Source organism: Rhinatrema bivittatum, chromosome 1 (assembly GCF_901001135.1).
Source record: "Rhinatrema bivittatum chromosome 1, aRhiBiv1.1, whole genome shotgun sequence".
NCBI classification, from domain to species: Eukaryota; Metazoa; Chordata; class Amphibia; order Gymnophiona; family Rhinatrematidae; genus Rhinatrema; species Rhinatrema bivittatum.
The window spans coordinates 789,542,953-789,562,910 of record NC_042615.1 but is presented as its reverse complement, the minus strand read 5'-3'; the positions used below and the strand labels follow the sequence as shown (position 1 = coordinate 789,562,910).

General features: G+C 43.9%; 1 protein-coding gene across 2 annotated transcripts in view; it reads right to left on the bottom strand.

Annotated features, from left to right (window-relative positions):
- Positions 1-19,958, bottom strand: part of PSTPIP2 (proline-serine-threonine phosphatase interacting protein 2) — a 179,472-nt gene that overhangs the window by 28,398 nt on the left and 131,116 nt on the right. The window contains exons 9-10 of one of the 2 annotated variants that reach the window (XM_029580844.1): positions 15,476-15,555; positions 5,622-5,720 (exon numbers count right to left, since the gene is read on the bottom strand). In XM_029580844.1, coding sequence (XP_029436704.1) covers positions 5,622-5,720; positions 15,476-15,555 — 179 coding nt within the window. The remainder of the gene's footprint in view (positions 1-5,621; positions 5,721-15,475; positions 15,556-19,958) is intronic. The other variant, XM_029580853.1, reaches the window with a different exon arrangement.

The window sequence follows — 19,958 nt, the reverse complement described above, 5'->3', positions numbered from 1 at the left end:
GTTCCTCAGGCCATAATCCAACAGAGGTTGGTTCTGATTGAGTTGGAACCCTGGAGAATTGGGAGGAAACTGAATGATTGAAAGAATGAATAAATGGTAGTGGCAGAGGAAGAGAATATGACCAACATAGATCTTGAGAATGCCTAAGAAATTTTAAACAATGGAAATTAATGTAATCAATTCCAGCTACAAATTAACACCTTAATGTTGTGACAAATATTGGTTAATACTAAAAAGGATGAACCTTAAGCATTATTAGCTTTCTTTTTCCCATTTTGTAAAATTTCCACAGTATAGCATATACTGACTGATTTTCCTACCTCACCTTCTTCCAAAATAGTAAGCCAAATGTTAAAGCAGTTTACATTTCCAAAGGTCTGGGCCCAGATACTTTTCAGTATTGCTCATTTCAGCTTTAATAGCACCTATCCTAACAGAGCTAATGTCACATGCAACTTCCCAAGATTTTGGCACTGTCTTGTAACTCTCCACCCAGCGGTCGCAAGGATGGCTCTTAGCGGAGAGGCACAGACTGTGGCTTCCTTCGGAACCTGCTGCAAATGTCATCTGAAGCATTCCGACAAGTGTTGCTGTTTCACAGTGGCAGAGACGTCATTCCTCTCAGGGGCTGGGGATATTGCAGAGGCAGAGCAGCAGGAGCTACATGTGGGGATCAAACCTGGATCTCCCAGGTGGCAGCACTAGACCACTGGAGCAGCCCACCAAATCCTCTCTTTTAAAAACAGACCAGTATGGGGGTGCTCTTCGGCGATCAACCAAGATGGCTGTTTAAACAAAGAACTCTGCAACCCCGATCACATTTTCCAGCCAACTCTCCTATTAACTACCTGCATATTTCTCATCTGCAGCGATAATATTCCTAGCTGCATTCTCCGGATGGTGTCCAAGCGTAAAATTGCCGATTTAAAGCAGTTCTCGTTTAGCTGACAAGCTGCTGATCTCTCCGGGCCTGAAAGCACACCAACCACAGACTCCCCTGAAGGCCTATCCATGATAGACACAGCGTCAGCACTCCTCCCAGCCTCTGACCTCACCAATTTGCCAACCGGGGATGAACTACAAGGTTGGTTCCTGGAAATCAGGACAGATTTAAAACAGCACAAAAAAAGATCTTCTCGACTCAGTTTCTGAGGTGCAGGAGGAGTTAGCAGCCCTGGGCAACTGCGTGGTTGAAATGGATGTACGGGTCAAAGGCCATGCTGACGCCAAAAATAATCTCATGGCGCAGCAGAAGATTCTTCAATCTGAAATGGCAGCACTGACAGAGAAGTTGGAGGACATTGAGAACCACTCCAGGTGTTCCAACTTAAGGATTCGGGGAGTCCCTGAATCTGATAACTATAAAGACGCGATGTCAGTGGTGAAAAACATATGCACCTACATGCTTTCTTTCCAAGGAAACACAGCCATGTCTGACGACAGCCATCCTTCTCAAGTAAAGATTGAGAGAGCCCATAGAACGCTTGGCTCTAAAATTGACAACTGGGTCAGAGATATAGTGCTACCTAGCTAGTTTTGCTTAAAAAAAAACGTGTGCTACGAGATGCACACGTTTGATATAGATGGACTTTCCCCTTTGGATTGCTCTTTGTGGTTAAAGGTACGACATTTTGGGTGAAAACAATAATAGATGTGGTAGATGCTTTCAAGCAAGCTAATATCTCCTTTAATTTTTCTGCCCACAAGATGGCGGTTGAAGCGACAAAGATGGATACCTTTCCGAAATGGCAGCATGCTGGAAAAGGGGACAGGAGATTCCACAGGCAGTAGGAGAACTCCTGCTCAACTGTGTCTGACCAGGGATGTTAGGCATCACAGATTTCTCTTTTTTACAGCTTATTTGGACTACTTTTGAGTCTAATTGTTAAAACCTTGGACTCTTTCTTTTTGCATACAGTTTAATGTGCAGTGATTAGGTTGCAAAGTTCTTTTTGTAATTTTATAGTCCTTAAGTTGGAATTTAGTGCTGGCTGTTTCTTGCACAATATTATGGTTGGATGATCGGGGGGGGGGGGGGGGGGGGCTAGGCTCTACTTCAATGTTGGTTGGTCATTTATGTCCCCCAGGAGTTGGTGGATCTACTGAGGTAGATCAAACTCAGAGTTTTGGGAACTTGTTGGGAGGGTACTTACATTTTATTTTCCTTTGAAAGGGCTGCTTCGTCCACTTGCCTGTGGAACCAGGTTACAGTATATGAAATTCTGCCTCTCGGTATTAGTAAGTTAGAATGACGGCCAGGATCTTATCCTTGAATGTAAAAGGTCTTAATGTGTTTTGGAAATGCCAACGCTTATTTGCAGAACTCACATAGCATAATGCAGCTATTGCTTTCCTTGAAGAGACCCATTTATGAAAAAAACATGAATGTCTCCTCTCTCATAAAGATTATCCCCATCAATTCTTTGCAGCTAGCACTATGGGTACTAAATACTTTGATGTGGCTATCCTAATTTCTAATTCCCTTACCAATGAAGTAATTTTTCAATTTTCAGATCCGGGTGGTAGATATCTTTTAGTAAAAATCAGAGTGGGTAGTGATACCTTGGCTTTAGTAAACTTATATTCCCCTAATTCAGATCAGGTTTCCTTTTACAAAATGCTGGATATTGTATTACTCTCTCATATGGATGAGCTGTTGGGTTACAGGGGTTTTTTTTAATCTTAACAAAAGTCCAGCGATAGATAACTCACACCAGACTTGCAAGCAGCTACAGGGGGGCAAGGAAACTGCTCTGTTCTGTGATTTCTCAATGGAGCATTATGGATATTAAGAACATAAGAACATGCCATACTGGGTCAGACCAAGGGTCCATCAAGCCCAGCATCCTGTTTCCAACAGTGGCCAATCCAGGCCATAAAAACCTGGCAAGTACCCAAAAACTAAGTCTATCCCATGTTACTGTTGCTAATAATAGCAGTGGCTAATTTCTAAGTCAACTTAATTAATAGCAGGTAATGAACTTCTCCTCCAAGAACTTATCCAATCCTTTTTTAAACACAGCTACACTAACTGCACTAACCACATCCTCTGGCAACAAATTCCAGAGTTTAATTGTGCGTTGAGTGAAAAAGAACACCATGCCCTTGGAGTTAAGATTACAAAGTAACAACAGCAGCTTTAGAAAAAATGTAAAAGCCTGGCTCTTTAAACAAGCTTATCAAAAAGAGAAAGCAGAATAGTACCCAGGGGAATGCAGGTACAAACAATTGAACAACAAACACATAACCAAAATCAATATGTGATTATTATAATGATATTTGTTAATTAAAGTTTCATTTGTAGCTCATCAATAAAGGATAAAAGTACAATGATAAAGCTAATCTCGTATCCTAAACCGATACAATGAGAAAGGGACATGATTCATTACACTTACCAATTAATATTGTTTATAAACTATGTTACCGATCCTTAATGGCACCTGTGTAAATTAATATACTTTAAGCATCATTTTTATGTGCCTTAATGTAAACCATTGTGACGGTACCCACTGAATGACTGTATAGAAAAATGTTTAAATAAATAAATAAATGTGCCACATGCTAACTTCAAGGAGTGCCCCCTAGTCTTTCTATTATCCGAAAGCGTAAATAACCGATTCACATTAACCTGTTCTAGACCTCTCATGATTTTAAACACCTCTATCATATCCCCCCTCAGCCGTCTCTTCTCCAAGCTGAAAAGTCCTAACCTCTTTAGTCTTTCCTCATAGGGGAGCTGTTCCTTTCCCTTTATCATTTTGGTAGCCCTTCTCTGTACCTTCTCCATCGCAATTATATCTTTTTTGAGATGCTGCGACCAGAATTGTACACAGTATTCAAGGTGCGGTCTCACCATGGAGCGATACAGAGGCATTATGACATTTTCCGTTTTATTCACCATTCCCTTTCTAATAATTCCCAACATTCAGTTTGCTTTTTTGACTGCCGCAGCACACTGAACTGACGATTTCAATGTGTTATCCACTATGAAGCTTAGATCTCTTTCTTGGGTGGTAGTTCCTAATATGGAACCTAACATTGTGTAACTATAGCATGGGTTATTTTTCCCTATATGCATCACCTTGCACTTCTCCACATTAAATTTCATCTGCCATTTGGATGCCCAATTTTCCAGTCTCACAAGGTCTTCCTGCAATTTATCACAATCTGCTTGTGATTTAACTAATCTGAACAAATTTGTATCAGATATTTGGAGACAAAGACATCCATGCTCCCGAATTTACACTTTTTTCTCCTCCCCTAATGGGTCCCCTTACAGACCCACCATTTTTAAAGATGGCGCCGGCCGTCCATTGCTCCTACCATGTGACAGGGGCCGGCCAATGGCACATATACCCTGTCACATGCTAAGGGCAAAGGGCCATTGGCGCCATTTTGTTTACTGGCAGCCGATGGCCCGAGAGCGGAAGAATGCTCCCGGGACCCCCACTGGACCACCAGGTACTTAAAAAAATTTTTGGGAGGGGGGTTGGAGGGGTCCGGAGGGTGGGGGGATACTAAAGAACTAATTTTAAAGGGTCTGGCTGTGTTTTGGGGTAATTGGCTCGGCACAGCCGATAAAAAAAAACAAACAATTGGACCGCGAGAAAAATAATTTCCCGATGGTCCACAAATCCGAAACCGGAACCGATTCCGTTTCCGATTCACATCTCTACTTTTGAGAAACATGTTCATTTCTTTGAGAGTTAGAGGATCACTCGCAGCTAACTAATGTGGCAGGCATCTCTGTCCTTATGAAGCCTGGCAGAGATCCTATCATCTGTGGCTCGTACCATCCGATTTCTTTAATTAATCTGGACCTCAAAATCCTAGCCAAAGTTCTGGCGGAGCTCTTTAATAAGATATTACTGCACTATGATCAAGTGGGCTTTATTCCACACAGCTCGGCAGCAGATAATGTGTGAAAGACTGTTGATTTGTTATAGTGGACCTGTAAGGAGAAAATACTGACAGCGTTACTGTCTATTGAAGCCGAAAAGGCATTCGAAATGGTGCACTGGTCCTTTTTATTTAAAACTCTATGGAAAATGCAGTTTGATTCTTTCTTTCTGCGTTGAGTTGAAAAACTATGTAATTCTCCAGAAGCCAGGGTAAAGGTAAATGGTGGATATGGGGACTACTTTGCAATTGGCCATGGAACCAGACAAGGCTGCCCATTATCCCCTTTGCTATTGGCCCTTTTTTTTTAGACCCCTTTAGTACTCAAGTTAGGCTTTCTGACCAGATAAGGGGTGACCAGACCTATCCAGCTAACTTTAAGATAGCTGGAGAAATTCAGCAGCACTCCTACACTACTGAATATGTTACCACTATAATGGATAAACTGAACTACAGGATATTGGAGTTATTTCTGCAGTGATGCTAGAGAAAATGTTTGCTCATATCCTGTTCTAGAGATCTGTTGTCCTAAGATTGAGGTTCCTAGCTCTTCATTAGAAACGCATAGTTGAGATTCAATCCCATCACTAGAAACTCTTATTCCATCAGTAGAGATCCATGGTTGGGGTACACAACCATGACTGAAGCTCATACACTATGCTTCAATACATGTGGTTGGGGCTTTCACCCCATCAGTAGACATACACAGGTACAATTCTTACCCAATCACTAGAGACACATTGTTGAGAAAGTTGATTCAGATGAGTCCATACTGTGTTTCTAAAGTAGTTTATTCTTTCACACTCTTGAGCTTCAAAGAACTGCAAAAAGAAATGTATTTGAAATGATTTTACAAAGGTAAAATAGTCCCTGAGAATTTCCCATTTGCAATATCAAATATGCCTTTGATCAGCAGTTAAGCATACTTATTTCTACCTTACTGTACTTTGAGAATTGCAGAAAGTACTAAGTAGCCACTAACAAGGTGATCATTAATCTCTTTCTTGGTATTCTGTGAAACACTCTTATTCCTGTAGGAATGCCCACCTTAGAACAATAGTTTAATTTTGCTCCCTCCCCCCACCATTCTGTACAGTAAAACCAATTAGTTTGAATGACAAACTTTTGAATTAGGGACCCATGAAATCTGCAAACTAATGTACGACAGTGGATTATGTCAGTCCAACTCCCAGTGGGTTGATGATTAGAGGGTACCTCCAGCAGGGCCAGCAAAATCTAGGTGGCCAGGTTTTTGGGCAGTAGCCAAACTAGTTTTGCTAACTGTTTACATTATTACAAAGCTTGGCAGGGGACAGAGACGAGCTGTGCTTTGAGAAAGCTCCGCCACCTAGAGGACCGGAGGACGTTCCCAAAGTCATGGCTAATTCATCCTGCTATCCACGGAAAACACTGTTTACAGTAAGCAATCTTGCTCGTCTCTGTCCCCTGCCAAGTTTTGTACTCCCTGTGGGAGTATCTCCCATGTGACTCCCATCCTGCCTTAAATCTGTTATTCAAGCTCTGGATGGAGTCCGAAAGGAGACTGTCCAGGGAGGTGGGTGGGATTTACATGGCTAATTCATCCTGCTTTCCACGGAAAACACCGTTTACGGTAAGCAAACTTGCTCTTTTCTCCAGATAAGCAAGATGCCATGGTTTTGGAGAGTCCCAAGCTGGAAGGTTGGAGTGTCAGCGCCCCCTGGGGATAGTGTACCGCCTCTTCCAGTTTCCAATGATGCGATCAACCTGATCCATAGTCGGGGACAGTCTCTCACTTGTCCTTGACAGAGGATGGGTCAATACTCTTTACCCTCTGTGGCCACCTGCTGACCAGCAGCGATGTAATGTGTAAGGCATGCAACAACGGTCACATGGCGGCTCGCAAATGTCCATGGTGAACGCATCCCTCGAAGTGTGATGGATGCCACAATTGCTCTGTCTTGGTAGCCTCAGCGTAGCATCAGAATGCTTTGTTTGCTGGAGCAAGACAGGATGCACTAGGACCCAGAGCCCAGGCACTTCATCTTGAAGGACACCCCAGTTGGAAGTGCTAGACTTTGAGTGTATGCAGCGGTCATAGTAGGTTGGGCATATTTGGGATCCAACGTGTGAAGTCACCTTCTGCATCTGCCTTAAGCGGCTCTGGGAGATGGTTGGCACAGTTATCGCCTGAGTAAGATGGAGAGCCGAGATAACCCCAGGAAGGAGAGGGCTTGTTCATAGTGCTGCTCTGTCGCTGCGAGATTCAAGATACGATAAAGCAATGGATAAGCACCCATCGCTCACTGACTCTCTTTCCTGAACTGAGGGCGACCCAGGCAGACTTCTCCCCGGCACAATGTCCCTGGTGATAGGTGTCCGACGATGCATATAGCAGAAACCTGGGTTGAGTCAGGCTCAAGCTAGAGTTTCACGGGACCACTCTCCTTGAGTGCTGGCGTAGCCGAGGGATCCTTCGGCAATCTGGAGTTCAACGCTAGGTATGACACCAGGGAGTCATCCTGAGGAGACGATAGGCTGCGATGGTGCTGACATGCCCTTTCAATGCAGTCGCCCTTCTTGCTTGGCATGAGGAAGAAAATCTTCTACCCACTTCCTGGGTAGCAGAGAAGGTTTGATCTATGTTCTCCATGCCACCTTGTGTGCTTGGCGCAATTACCATGATAGTCCTTCAGGCAGGGTACTTACTGGAAAACCCCCTTACGCTATGCTTCTGGATCGGTAGGTTCAGGTATGTTGATATGCCCTTCAACTTCCCCAATGTTGGATGCTAGCAGGAGCGCATTGGGTGGAGGAAGGAGCACCCTTCCTGAAAGCAAGTCTCATGTACGTCCATGGGCATTAGCTTCCTAATGGGTGGACAAACCAGGTAAGCGTCCCACAGTCTCTGTGGACCATCGAGGTCCTGAGTGTATTATGATCCCATTCAAACTTCGCCTCTGAGTGGTCTTCGTTGTATATGGTAGTCTCTTCATCTCTGGGAAGAGGGAAACATCTTATACTAGGCAAAGCCTGTGTAGGCAGATGGGGGAAGCCTGGATTCCCTATTGCTTTTGGTGACCAAGGTGTACTAGGTCCCCCACCTGACGAGGTATCCTGCCACTGCGTGCTAGATTCCCATTATCAGGAGTAAGGTGTCACCACATCCATTTACTGTGGAATCCCTGCACAAGCTGTGGCTATTCAGAGTTTGAAGGCTCCTATCTCCTGCCAGACGAGTCCTGCTTCTTGGAGGCCATCTGTGAAGTCGATCCTCTTCCTTCGCCTGTATAGGGTATCGTCCTCTGGCTACCCGTGCAGGCAATGATTACCACCCTCACCAGAATCGCTTGGGTTTGAATCTGATGTGTATGGGCACCCCTGTCTTCGTTGGAGGCATGGTACATCCGTTGGCAGATGGCCTTCCTTTGGGCCGCCGTAGAGGGTGACTACACCAGAGTTGCCACCTCTTACCCTCATCATTTGTCATTTGTGAATGCTACAGAGGTTATGATCACTGCTTGATTTCTCCGATTTTCATACCATTCTTCATGCCTTAATCTTACCTACAATGGATTACTGTAATTCTCTTTTCCTTCAATTTGCAGCCAGCAAATTGGGAGCTCTGCAAACAGGGTGAAACTGTGCCAAGCGCATCTTAACCGGCACCCTGGTCCGGCAACGTATCACTGGTACTCTTGGCCTTGCATTGATTGCCTGTCCCATACCGGGTCAAATTTAAAATATCAATGTCAATCCATCAATTGATATATTTATTTCTTTATTTATTTTTAATTTTTATATACCGATGTTCCTGTAAAGAATACATATTGCACCGGTTTACAAGGAACTGAACAGTCGCCTCCAGGGCGGAAATACATTAAAACAGTCGCCTCAAGGCAGAATACATTAACACAAGAATACAGGAACTCCAGTATGGATTAACTATTTTGCGTATTTAGAAGCTGCCCTTCCGGAGGAAATGCTGAAGACTAAACTGTGAAGGATTTCAAAGGGGCATGGGATAAACACTGTGGATCCCTAAAAGGCTAGAGAATGGGAATAAATAAAAAAAGCTAAACCAGCACGGAGCAGCAGTTACTACCCTTAAGAGAAACATGGGGGTAACCTGCACGGAGCGGCAGTTACTACCCTTAAGAGAAACAGGGGGGTAACCTGTACGGAGCGGCAGTTACTACCTTGGTAAGCTTGCTGGGCAGACTAGATGGACCATTTTGGTCTTTTTCGGCAGACATTACCATGTTACTATCACATAGATCTGTTAATCAAGGACTGCTGGAAGTGCCCTCTCCAAAGCTCGCATATTAAAGTGAAACGTGTAATCAAGCCTTCTCTGTTGCAGCCCCAATAGTCTGGATCCCTCTCCCAGAATCCCTTTGCTTGATGTCAAGGCACATCGCTGTTTAAAAAAAGCACTCAAGTCAACTTTTCCAGGAGGGATTTGGCCTGACAGAACAATTTTCTTCTCAAGAATATTGTATTGATTTTAAATATTAGTCAGGCTCTTATTCTCTCTTTCTAGGTTTTTATGATCAAATCTTTATTATGGTTTTCAACGGTACACAAAAGGAATAATACATCATGATGCAGGGTGAATGTTGAACGACATCAACAGCTCCTTTTTGTGTTATGATTCTTACTATCACGCTATTTTTACCCCTTATACAGTAAGGGGTATACATGCGCGCCCAGGAGAGTGGCCTGGGCACGCATTGGGAGAGCGGGCGCTCGCCAGCTCTCCCGCGACGTTTTCTGTATCGGCCCGTATGTAGTTGATGATAGTGCCCTATTTATTTTGTGTTTTGAAATTTTATAAATGTATTATTATTATTCCTCGTTTTGTTCTTTGTAGAGTGTGGCAAGTAATAAATCTTTTAAATAAATAAAGTATGGGAACACGTAAGCTCAATAGGGGTGTGCAGAGTTGTTTTTTGGTTTGTTTGGTTTTTTTCATTTTGTTGGTGGATTTTTTTTTCCATTTCATTTTTGTTTGTTATTTTCATTTCGCCTTCCCCTTTTGAATGCACATTAAATGTTTTTTTAACGCTCTCTAAAACCATTTAGCACACACTAAGAGGGAAATTTTCAAATCCCTTTGAAATGGCCCACCCTACCTGTGGACAATAGTTTGCACATATCAGTGCTATGTATGAAAGTCCACCTGCCACGAAAGGAGGCTTTCCTGGAGACAGGGTGGGGAAGGGTTTGCAAGTGTGCACATAGCTGTAAATTTGTAAAGTATGCAGGTAAATCTACCTGGAAAAAAGCATCCATACAAAAAAAGCAGGTGCAGAGTTTGGCAGGTCCCTTTTTTATGCAATTTCTAGAATAGACACAAAGGCACCTTAGTGGCGGAGGGAGGGAGAACACCACAGATTACGTAAGAGCTGTGACAGCACAGTAGGTAGTTACAAATGGGCAGAGTAGCTGGACCAAATTTTCTTCTGACAAAATCTATGTTTCTGCAGCTTAATGAAAATTCTTCTATGACGTGCTGAAATGCCATACTTGAAAAGAGAAATAATGGATGGAAGCATGTTCAACTCATGCAGCCCCTAATCTATATCTTCCTCTTCCCATTATAGGAACCCTCTTTTGAAAGAGTGGCCACAGATCAGTTTGGTCTCCTAGAAAGGGCAGCCATACATTTTATACTTCTTGGACTATAGCGCCCTGTACTCTGTGTATGTAGCTCTCGCCTTTCCATTGGTAGCTCAAGGTGAGTTAAATTCGTGGAGTGTCGCAAGGATTGGTCCTGGGACTGGTTCTGTTCAATATCTTTGTGAACGATATGGCGGAGGAGAAAAAGGGAAAGGTTTGCCTCTTTGTAGGTAACACAAAGATATACAACAGAGTGGATATCTTTGAGGGAATAGAGAAAATGAGAAGGAAAGGGATCTAAGAAATCTTGATGGGTGGTCAAGTATATGCCAGTTCAGATTTAATTCCAAAAAGTGTAAAGTCATACGCACTTGAGGTGTAGAAATCAACGGGAGCAGTGTGCAGTAGTTGGCAAAGAGCTGATGTGCACCGACCAGGAGAGAGACATGAGGGTGATAATGTCAGATAATTTCAAGGTAGTGAAACTGTGTGATAAGGCAATGACCAGAGCTAAGAGGATGCTCAAGTGCATAGGGAGAAGCATAAGGAGTTTGAAAAAGAGGTGATGTCTCTTATAAGTCATTGGCGAGACCTCACCAACAATACTATATTTAGTTCTGGAACGCTGTATCTCAGAAAGCAAATAGAGAGACTAGAGACAGTCCAGAGAAAATGGTGTAGCAGTTTGTACCAAAAGTTCTATAAGATGAGAGTAAAGGACCTTAATATCTATAACTTAGAAGAGAATCAAAACTGGGGTGGGGGGAATAGGATATAGACATGTAAATACCTGTAAGGTATTAATGCAAAAGAAGCAAAGCTTTTTCAATGGAAAGGAGTTTGTAGTAGAGATGTGATTCGGCTGAACCTTTCGGTTCGGCCTTTGTTATCGGCCCACTGCAGAAAATTTCGTTTTCCCGTGGTTCGGGCCGATTTTTTTCAGCTGCCCCGAAACCCACCCCAACCCTTCAAATTTAATTAATTAAACCCACCCTCCCAACCCCCCAAAACTTGCCGAAAGTCCCTGGTGGTCCAGCGGGGGTCCCTGGAGCAATCTCCCACTCTCGGGCCGTTGGCTGCCAGTAATGAAAATGGCACCATGGCTCTTTGCCCTTACCATGTGACAGGGGCTATCGGTGCCATTGGCTGGCCTCTGTCACATGGTAGGAGCAATGGACCACCAGGGACTTTCGGCAGGTCTTGGGGGGGTGCAATTAATTAAATTTGAAGGGTTGGGGTGGGTTTGGGGTTTGTTTGTTTTTTAATGTGCCCTTTCTCCCCACCCAAAAAAATGATAAGAAAACCACACGAAATTTCGTGGGTTTTCCTATCGTTTTGTTAGCCCCCTGAAAAGCAACAATATCGTCTTTATTTCCTATTTCATTGCAAATGAATGCACATCCCTAGTTTGTAGAACCAGGGGTCATAATATGGAGCTCCAAGTGGGTAGACTCAGGAACAATGTCAGGAAATATTTTTTCATGGTGAGGATGGTGGATCTATAAATAGTTTTTATTTATTTTATTTATTTATTTATTTATTGTTTTTGTTATACCGAGTTTCATGATAGGCATCACATCAACCCGGTTTACAATTAACAGAGTGTTTAAGCATAACATAACGTAAAACAATGTTCTCAATAAGAACCTTGAACTTTAAATACAGTGAATCAGATAAAGGATGTGAGAAAGTTACAATAAATCAGGGAAATCAACTTGGAACTGGAAAAGGGGAGAAATTGTACAGAGCAATATTTACATTTTGGCCTATTATGTAATAGAGTAGCATAGTGAGTAAATAAGAATATGTGAGTAACTGTGGCGATACATCACTATGAAACGGTACATAAATAAGCAGATGCATAAATACGACAATGGTATGATAAAAGCTCAGCAGGTATTGATGAGTGTCAATTTATGGTTTGTTGAACTGTATTTGGTCCAGTTATTGAATAAGAGTTTGTGCTATTTAATGATTTGTGCTATTTAATGATTTATTTTTGTGCTATTTAATGATTTATATTTAATGATTTATTTTTCAATAATTTTCTCCTAAAAGGGGAGATCTGAAACTCGCCTGAAATTTAATGTCTCATCCACTGATAGGGAGGGCCTTTTAAAAGCTGGACAAATCTATGCCTGCCTAAGCTCGGATGGGAAGACCCCTTCTTGTAAAGATGTTCTTATAATGTGGCTCAAATGTTCCAAAGATTGATTGTTACAACAGCATATAGCCAAGGTGGACATGGGAGACTGAGAGGGCCCTATGTGTAATACCCCTTGCCTCCAAGCACTTCCGGCAGAGTGTCCCACTCCGTGCTGCATCCAACGACCGTGTTTGGTACTTCCTGCAACCTGGAGCTCCTCTGATAGGCCCTGCAGGTGGAACTTCCTGGAGCACAGGCTGACGACACCACATACGGTCTAGATGTATAAGGAAATCCTTTGCAACCAGCCGGCACCTCAGCAACAAGTCCTACTGCACTAGTTGCCAGTGCTGCATTGCTGTTGTCACAGTTTTGCCTTGCCGTGGGGTCCTGACTTGTCCAGCCTTGCCTTTTTCTCTTGCCCTGTTTTGCCTTGCCCTGCCTTCCAGTCAGCCTTTACTCCGACTGTTCTGTTGCTGACCCGAACTGTCTTCTGAACTTGCTTGTTCTCTGCCTACCTTGACCTCTGCCTGGACACCGATCTTGCTAGTTCTCTGCCAGCCTTGACCCTTGCCTGTTCTCAACACTGTCTAATCTCCACTGGCCCTGATCTCAGCCTGCCTCGGTCCTGACTGACTCATTGATCCTTGCAACCCCACCAGAGAAGTCCTGCCAGCCACCAGAACCTGCGGACTCAGTGCAAGGGGGAGAGAGCCAGCCAGGCAGAAAACCTTGCCTCGTGGTGTGTCAGCTGCTGCCTGCTAGGGCCTGGTCCTTGTTTGTGCTAACCTAGCAGTGGCCCAAGGGCTCACATCCCTTTTCAGCGTGACGCTATGAGTTTTTGCTTGTATTGTGTTTTGGCAAAACTCCATAGCACAAACAGCCAAGAATGGGTGACTATTTATGGCCAGATAAATACAAATATTAATCAGTGATGGAAGTTCAATGTTCAAATCTAAAACACCTACACATGAAAGCAATCCCTCTAAAACTATACCATGTTGATCTCCTAGATAAATTTAACTAACTCTAACATGCTGCAACCACTGTGAGCATAACTTTGTAACATGCACTGATCTCTCTGCCAGGAAAGGTGCGATATAAATAAACAATGATGATGATGATCATGAAAGCTTTGAGGGAAATATTGTGGAAGCATACTTTCTTACCCTCTCTCGAATTGCATCCGTACTCTACACAGCTCCCTATTGTAACCTGTTATTTTATTGAGCCGATATGCAGGAGGTTTGCATATTTTTTCCCTAGATAATAAGCGCCTTCCTCATACAGTAAAGGTTTGTCAGGGTTTAGAACTGTACTGAGCTACTCAAGGAGAGCTTTGGGGGGTTTTCGCTCTTTGCATATCTGCTGCCCAATCTTTGGCGGCACAGCTCTGGGCTTCTTTGACGTCAGTTTGCCCACAACAACAAGCAAAATGTCTCCTGTGCAGGTTCAGAGTTGTTTATAAGCTCACACTGCGTGACAGAAATCAGGTGAATTTTTCCTAGTTGATTTATATGCACAAGAAAGATTTGCAGGCACTATTCGAGCATGCACTGGATGCAGATCTTTCTCATGCATATTCATTGTAGATATCCTGAAAACCTGACCTGTTTGTGGCACTCGAAGACTGGAGTTCGCCATCACTGCTATAGAGAATAAGAATCTAAATGTGTTATGTACATGTGTATTGTACTGATTTTGCTTACATTATTTACAACAGTAATATTGCACGTTTATTTTATTTTATGTTACTTTTATTTTCTGCTCCAGCCTCTCCTCCCCATCCCTGGGAGACCCTTTAATTGTGTAGGCATGTTGCACGTGCCCAGTCTAAATCATACAGCTGAGAGGTAGAGTTAATATGTGGTCCCCTTCTATAGGCAGACGTTTACACTGGTTTGAAGGCTGAGCAAATACTGGAAAGGTAACGCATTTCCAGATTATAACCCATTATTATTTCCCTATCTTCTGATTGTGAGCTGCTGTCACCTCCTTGTCCCCAGATTTCAAGCCATCATCTCCCTGTCACCAGATTATAATAAGTCATTGTTGTACTGTTGTCCAGATACTGTTGCCTCCCTCTTCCCAGATTCTGAGCCATCGTCTCCATAATCGCAAAAATTATGAGCCATTGTCACATTTCAGGAAGGTAAATCCTAGGACCACCGTCAGATTGGTGCAGCTCTGTTCGTGCAGACATGGACTAGGCCCCAACAGGCAGCCGCTGAGGTGTCGCAGGCTACAGTCAGAACAGCCAGTGTCAGGGCAGAGATGGAAAACAGATTAAGGTCAGGGCTGGCAGAGTTCAGGGAGAAATGAGAAGCTAAACTGAGGTCAGGGCAAGCAGCAAGTGAAGCATCGTCAAAGGGCCAGGGTTAGGTCAGCAACAAGATGTCAGGCCAAAGGCAAAGGAAGCGCAGGGCTAGCAGGAACCAGGACAGGCGAGGAGTCAGGAGCAGAGCAAGGCCGGGTAAACAAGGACTGGTACAGAGATAGGAGCAGGCAGGAAACCGAGGAGACAGTCAGGAGTGATAAGGACTTGTTGAGACACTGACTAGGAGCACTGAGCTTCCTTATATATCAAGGCAGTGATGATGTCATCAGCCAGCACCACAGGAAGTTCCAGATGCAGGGCCTATAAAGGCTCGGGGATTACGATCTGCCTTCTAGTCTGAGCCAGTGGATGCAGCATGGTTGCAGGAGCTATGCTGGAGGAACCTGTGGCCAGAGGGCGTCATTGGGGAGGTAAGGGGCATTCAGCTGTCACTGTCTCTCTTTCCCCAGATTATAAACTGTCCCTTTTGTAATAAGATATAAACTTCTTACCACACAGGCCTTGATGTGCTCATTCTGCCAGTCTTCTTGGATTTTCTCTAGCACGTTTATATTCAGCTGGTACGCTTTATCTATAATGAAAAACAGCTATTTGTTTCCATTCATCAATGACCTGACCCAACACACATGAAAAGCCCATGACTGGAAGAATAATCTTAAAAAGACATTGTGAACATACAACACTGGCTACAGTTTTCACTTTTCAAGTCTGGGATCCAAGCTTTCTTCCAGAGACAGTACCTGAAACAAATTCCGCCTTGACATTTGGACTCCCGTTCTATCCACTTTCCCCCTGCCAAATGGCATTAAGAAGCGATCAGCTGCTGCACTGGTTCATCACTTCTTCCCTTCCTGTGATGGCTGCTTAATTCCATGCCCCAAATTAGTAGTCCCCAAGAGGCTCTGGCCTTAAATAATAAGTACTTGAAACATGAAGATGTTCTGGCTGGTTCCAATTAGTTAAGATTAATTTCCTAACTCTTATTGTCATTGCCTATGGTTACCCTGTAACAGCTGCAAGACACCGTGAATGCTGTGGAAGGAGGGCATATAAAGTGTTTTAAATAAAGGAACAGAATGAATGAGGAAAGCAGTGTAATCAAACCAGGTGTTGCCAGCCTTTAGAAATGAGGAAATGCCCTGGGTTATAATCTGTAGGTAAGCACCTAGTGGTACATTACTTTTTCTGTGCAGTCGTACAAACGTTTGCAAAGTGAGATAATTTCCCTATCACTACAAACTCGGTTTAACCTTTCTTCTGACCTCACGGATCACATGTTCCACGAGATGGGAACACTGGAGCTGATCAGGTCTCAAAGCACAAGCCCAGGTCATGCAGTGTGGCTGGTTGAATATTTTTTGTTGCACAGTTATTTCTCTGCAATTTATTTTTCTTTCCGGAAGCTGCAGGAAATTACATAACCTGGGCAAAAGATCTGCTTATTATTTCAAGATTTTGCAAGCAAATAGATTTGCAGGCTTTCGGCACTCTTTGTTGACCCATCTTTTCCTGAAACTTAAATCTGGCCTTTAGAGCATGAATAAAAGTCATCGGAATAAATCTTTCACAAAGAAAAAAAATTTGTTTCCTAAATTATGAGCCTAGTGCAGACACACCCATGTCTTACAGTCAGCCAAGACCATCAAGATACTTTAGACAGACAAATTCCACAACCCAGAAAGGCAGTTCCTCGTTTTCTCACGTTTCCCTCATCACTGGCAACTCTACAGATCAATTCCGTGTGAGCTACCTCCATAAAACGCACAAAGAAAAGAGAAGTTGATAGGAGATAAAGACAGGTAGGCCTTTGTGGTTTGCCCACTTGTCCTACTTACAACAATACCTCACATCCTATCTCTGGCATCCCACCACTACGAATCCTCTGGGCTTGTCCCAGGCCTTCTTCAATGCCAACACCATTTTTCCCCTCATCACTTTCATTAAGAGGCCATTTCATGAGTCCTCTGCCTTTTCTTGAAGAAAAAATATTTTAGTTTATTCCTGAATTCAATCCCCACCCCTGCCCTATATCAAGACTGGGGCTGGTGCTTCCAATAGGCAAACCAGGCGGCCGTCTAGAGCAGCGATCATCAACCGGTGTGTCATGCGTGGCGCATACTACCTGGCCTCTCATTGCTCACCTCTCCCTCCACCAAGGGAGAGGCAGACATTCTTCCACCGCTGCTGTTACCAGAACATTCAAACCCGGCCGGACGGGAAGGGCAGTGGGAATCGTTGAAGCCGGCAACTGCACCCTTGGCCTTTTCTTCTTCCCACCCCCATGGTCTGGAAGAGGAAGTGATGTGTAGCGGAGCATGTGGGAAGAAAAGGCCATGCTGCATTGAAAAGCAGCGGCAGTAGCGGCCCCAAGTAACAGCTCAGGCCAGGAACAAAATCAGAAGCAGCCGGCGATCAGCAAGGGAGACCGCAGCGTTGGCCCCCATGATCAATGGGATTCTTCTTTCTTGGGCCGTGGAGGTTGGAGGAGGAGGCTGCTGCAGCTACCATTTGTGCTTTGGGGGAGGGAGGGAGTGGGAGTGAGAGACAGCAAGTGTGTAAGTGAGAGAAAGAGAGAGCATATGTGTGTTTGAGAGCTTGTGTGTAAGTGAGATAGAGAGAGCATGTGTGTGATGATTTAGAGCCTATGGGTGATGATTTAGGCCCTAAGGTAGAGGACAGTGAGGACAGCTTCAGCAACTACTGTTGCTTCTTCATTGACTGCCATTTTTATTATTATGTGATGCGTCTGCAGTTTTGAAATATTTTATTGGTGTTTAGAGAATTTTTAATATATTTTTAAGAGTTTGTAATTGTTAGTTGTTGTTCTGTTCATCAGCTGTTTTGAAACATTTATTAGTATATTTTACAATTATTTTGTGTGGGGATCTATAGCAGCTTGGCTTGTTTTGTTTCTCTAACTGGAGGTGTATTGGTGTTTAGGGCCTGATTAAATATTTGTAGTGTTGCCTTTTCATAGATAGGAGTTGTTACTGTTGAGTGAGTTCCATAATGCAGGTGTAACTTTGTGTGGATTAGTTTGTGTGCATTATTGCAGAACCTGGTACTATGTTAGGTGCTATATTTCTGTTTCCATTTCTCCAGTTTTGTACTGCATGCAGAGTGGCCTTTTTTGGGTTTCCATTACAGTTTCTGTCTCCATTTTTGTAATCTGTGGTCTTTCTGTACTTGGTGAAGGTCAGTTCTGTGTGAATGACTGAGGTGAGGTATTTAACTAGCAAGTAGCTTAGTAAACTACCTCACCTTATTTGTTGTGTTTTCTCAATAGGACATGCATTGGTGATGAACTGCTGTCTTTTTAAAGTAGGGCTATTGTGCCTTGCAGCAGAGGGAGTTTGTGTTGCTGTTATTGAGATAACACCAGAATATCCTTTTTGTATGATGACTTGTATGGGGAATGTTCTAGTTCTGTTTTATACCCATTGTTGAGGGGCTTGGGCGGGGATTCCTGTGGATGCAAAGGGTACATTTACATGTAGCCTTCTGACTGTCATGTGTTCAGTGTGTCATGCATGTGAGAACCATCTATCAGGTGCGTCCCAACAGAAGAAAGGTTGAAAACTACTGGTCTAGAGCACCAAAATTTGGGGGGGGGGGGGGGGGGGGAGGGAAATCCTGCCAGCGTGAGGCCCAAAGGGGAGCTGTGCCACAGCTCCCACCGCCAAGGTACGGTAAGTTGGAAGAGGGGTGGCATTTTGTTTTATCATGAACGTGCATTCTGTAACCTCCCACCCTCATTGGATTGTGCAAGATATAAACGATTTGAAATAGATAAAACGACTGAAGATTCGCCTAGCACCGGCCCTGATCATGACTTCCTTTTTCCTGGAAAACACCTGCCTCTCCTGTACTAGTTATATCTTTGGAGCATTTGGATTTTTTTTCTGTCTTGTGCCACCACAATCATAAAAACCAGAAGCAGAAAGAGGCAGTAAAACAGAGCGAGGAGAGCCTTGGATCCGGGCCAGCAGGCTTGTACTTTGTGCTTGCACGTAGAGATCGGGCTGCCAATTTAGTTTAGTGATTAAGGCACGCAGCTATGAAGCCTGAAAGCCCTGGCTAGCTGGCCACGCAGCCAAGGCCCCCCGTTTCCTGCGGTGGCTCCGGGGCTCGATTCCACGGCAAGAGTCAGAAACGTCTGCAGCAATTCTGTGGTGCATTTGCATACATTTACATATGATTTACATGATATAATATAATTAAATTTTTACATTATAAAATTAGTTTAGCAGCCTTCCTGATGTATCTTGATATATCATTTAATTCTCTTTTTTCTTTCCTTTTCTCCATTTCAGTTTTTACCTTTTTTTTTAATTTTCTATGCCTTTCTTTTTTTTCTCTTCTCTCATGCCCTCTCTCATTATGCTTGTCCTTTTCCCTCCTAAAGGTGCCTTTTCTCTTGCTTCACTCCACCCCACTACTATTCTTTCTGCTTTTCTTTTCTGACTCTCTTCTTTCCTTTTTGCTTTCTGATCCATAGTAAGCATTCAGAGTTCTAGCCACGGGGTCACTTAACTGCAGATATTCTGAAACAACTCTCAAAAATTTCATTAGAAAAAAACCCAAAAACCTACTGGCTTTGCTCACGCTGCTGAGAGGATCCACAGGGCTGAGCGCTGCTCTCAGGGCTCAGCGAGGCGGCGGGGTTAGCCAGCGCGTGCGCGCAGGCCCTACGGCAGCTCCGCTCACCTCTGTTTTGTCTTTTCCCTTTGGAAAGAGGAAACCCGTGGCTTGGGGGGGGGAGGAGAGGTGCACAGGCCTGCAACTAGGACCGTAAGCTTCGCTGCCAGCTTCACGGTCCCGCATTTCATGGAAAGTTGCAGCCGCTGCTGCTGCCGCCGAGGGTAGCGCCCTGCACATCTCTCCAGGACGCAGATCGGGTGATCAGATGAGGAGTCCTGGAAGGGAGGAGCAGAGGTGCACGGTGGGGGGTAGCGGGGGCCGCACTTACATTAA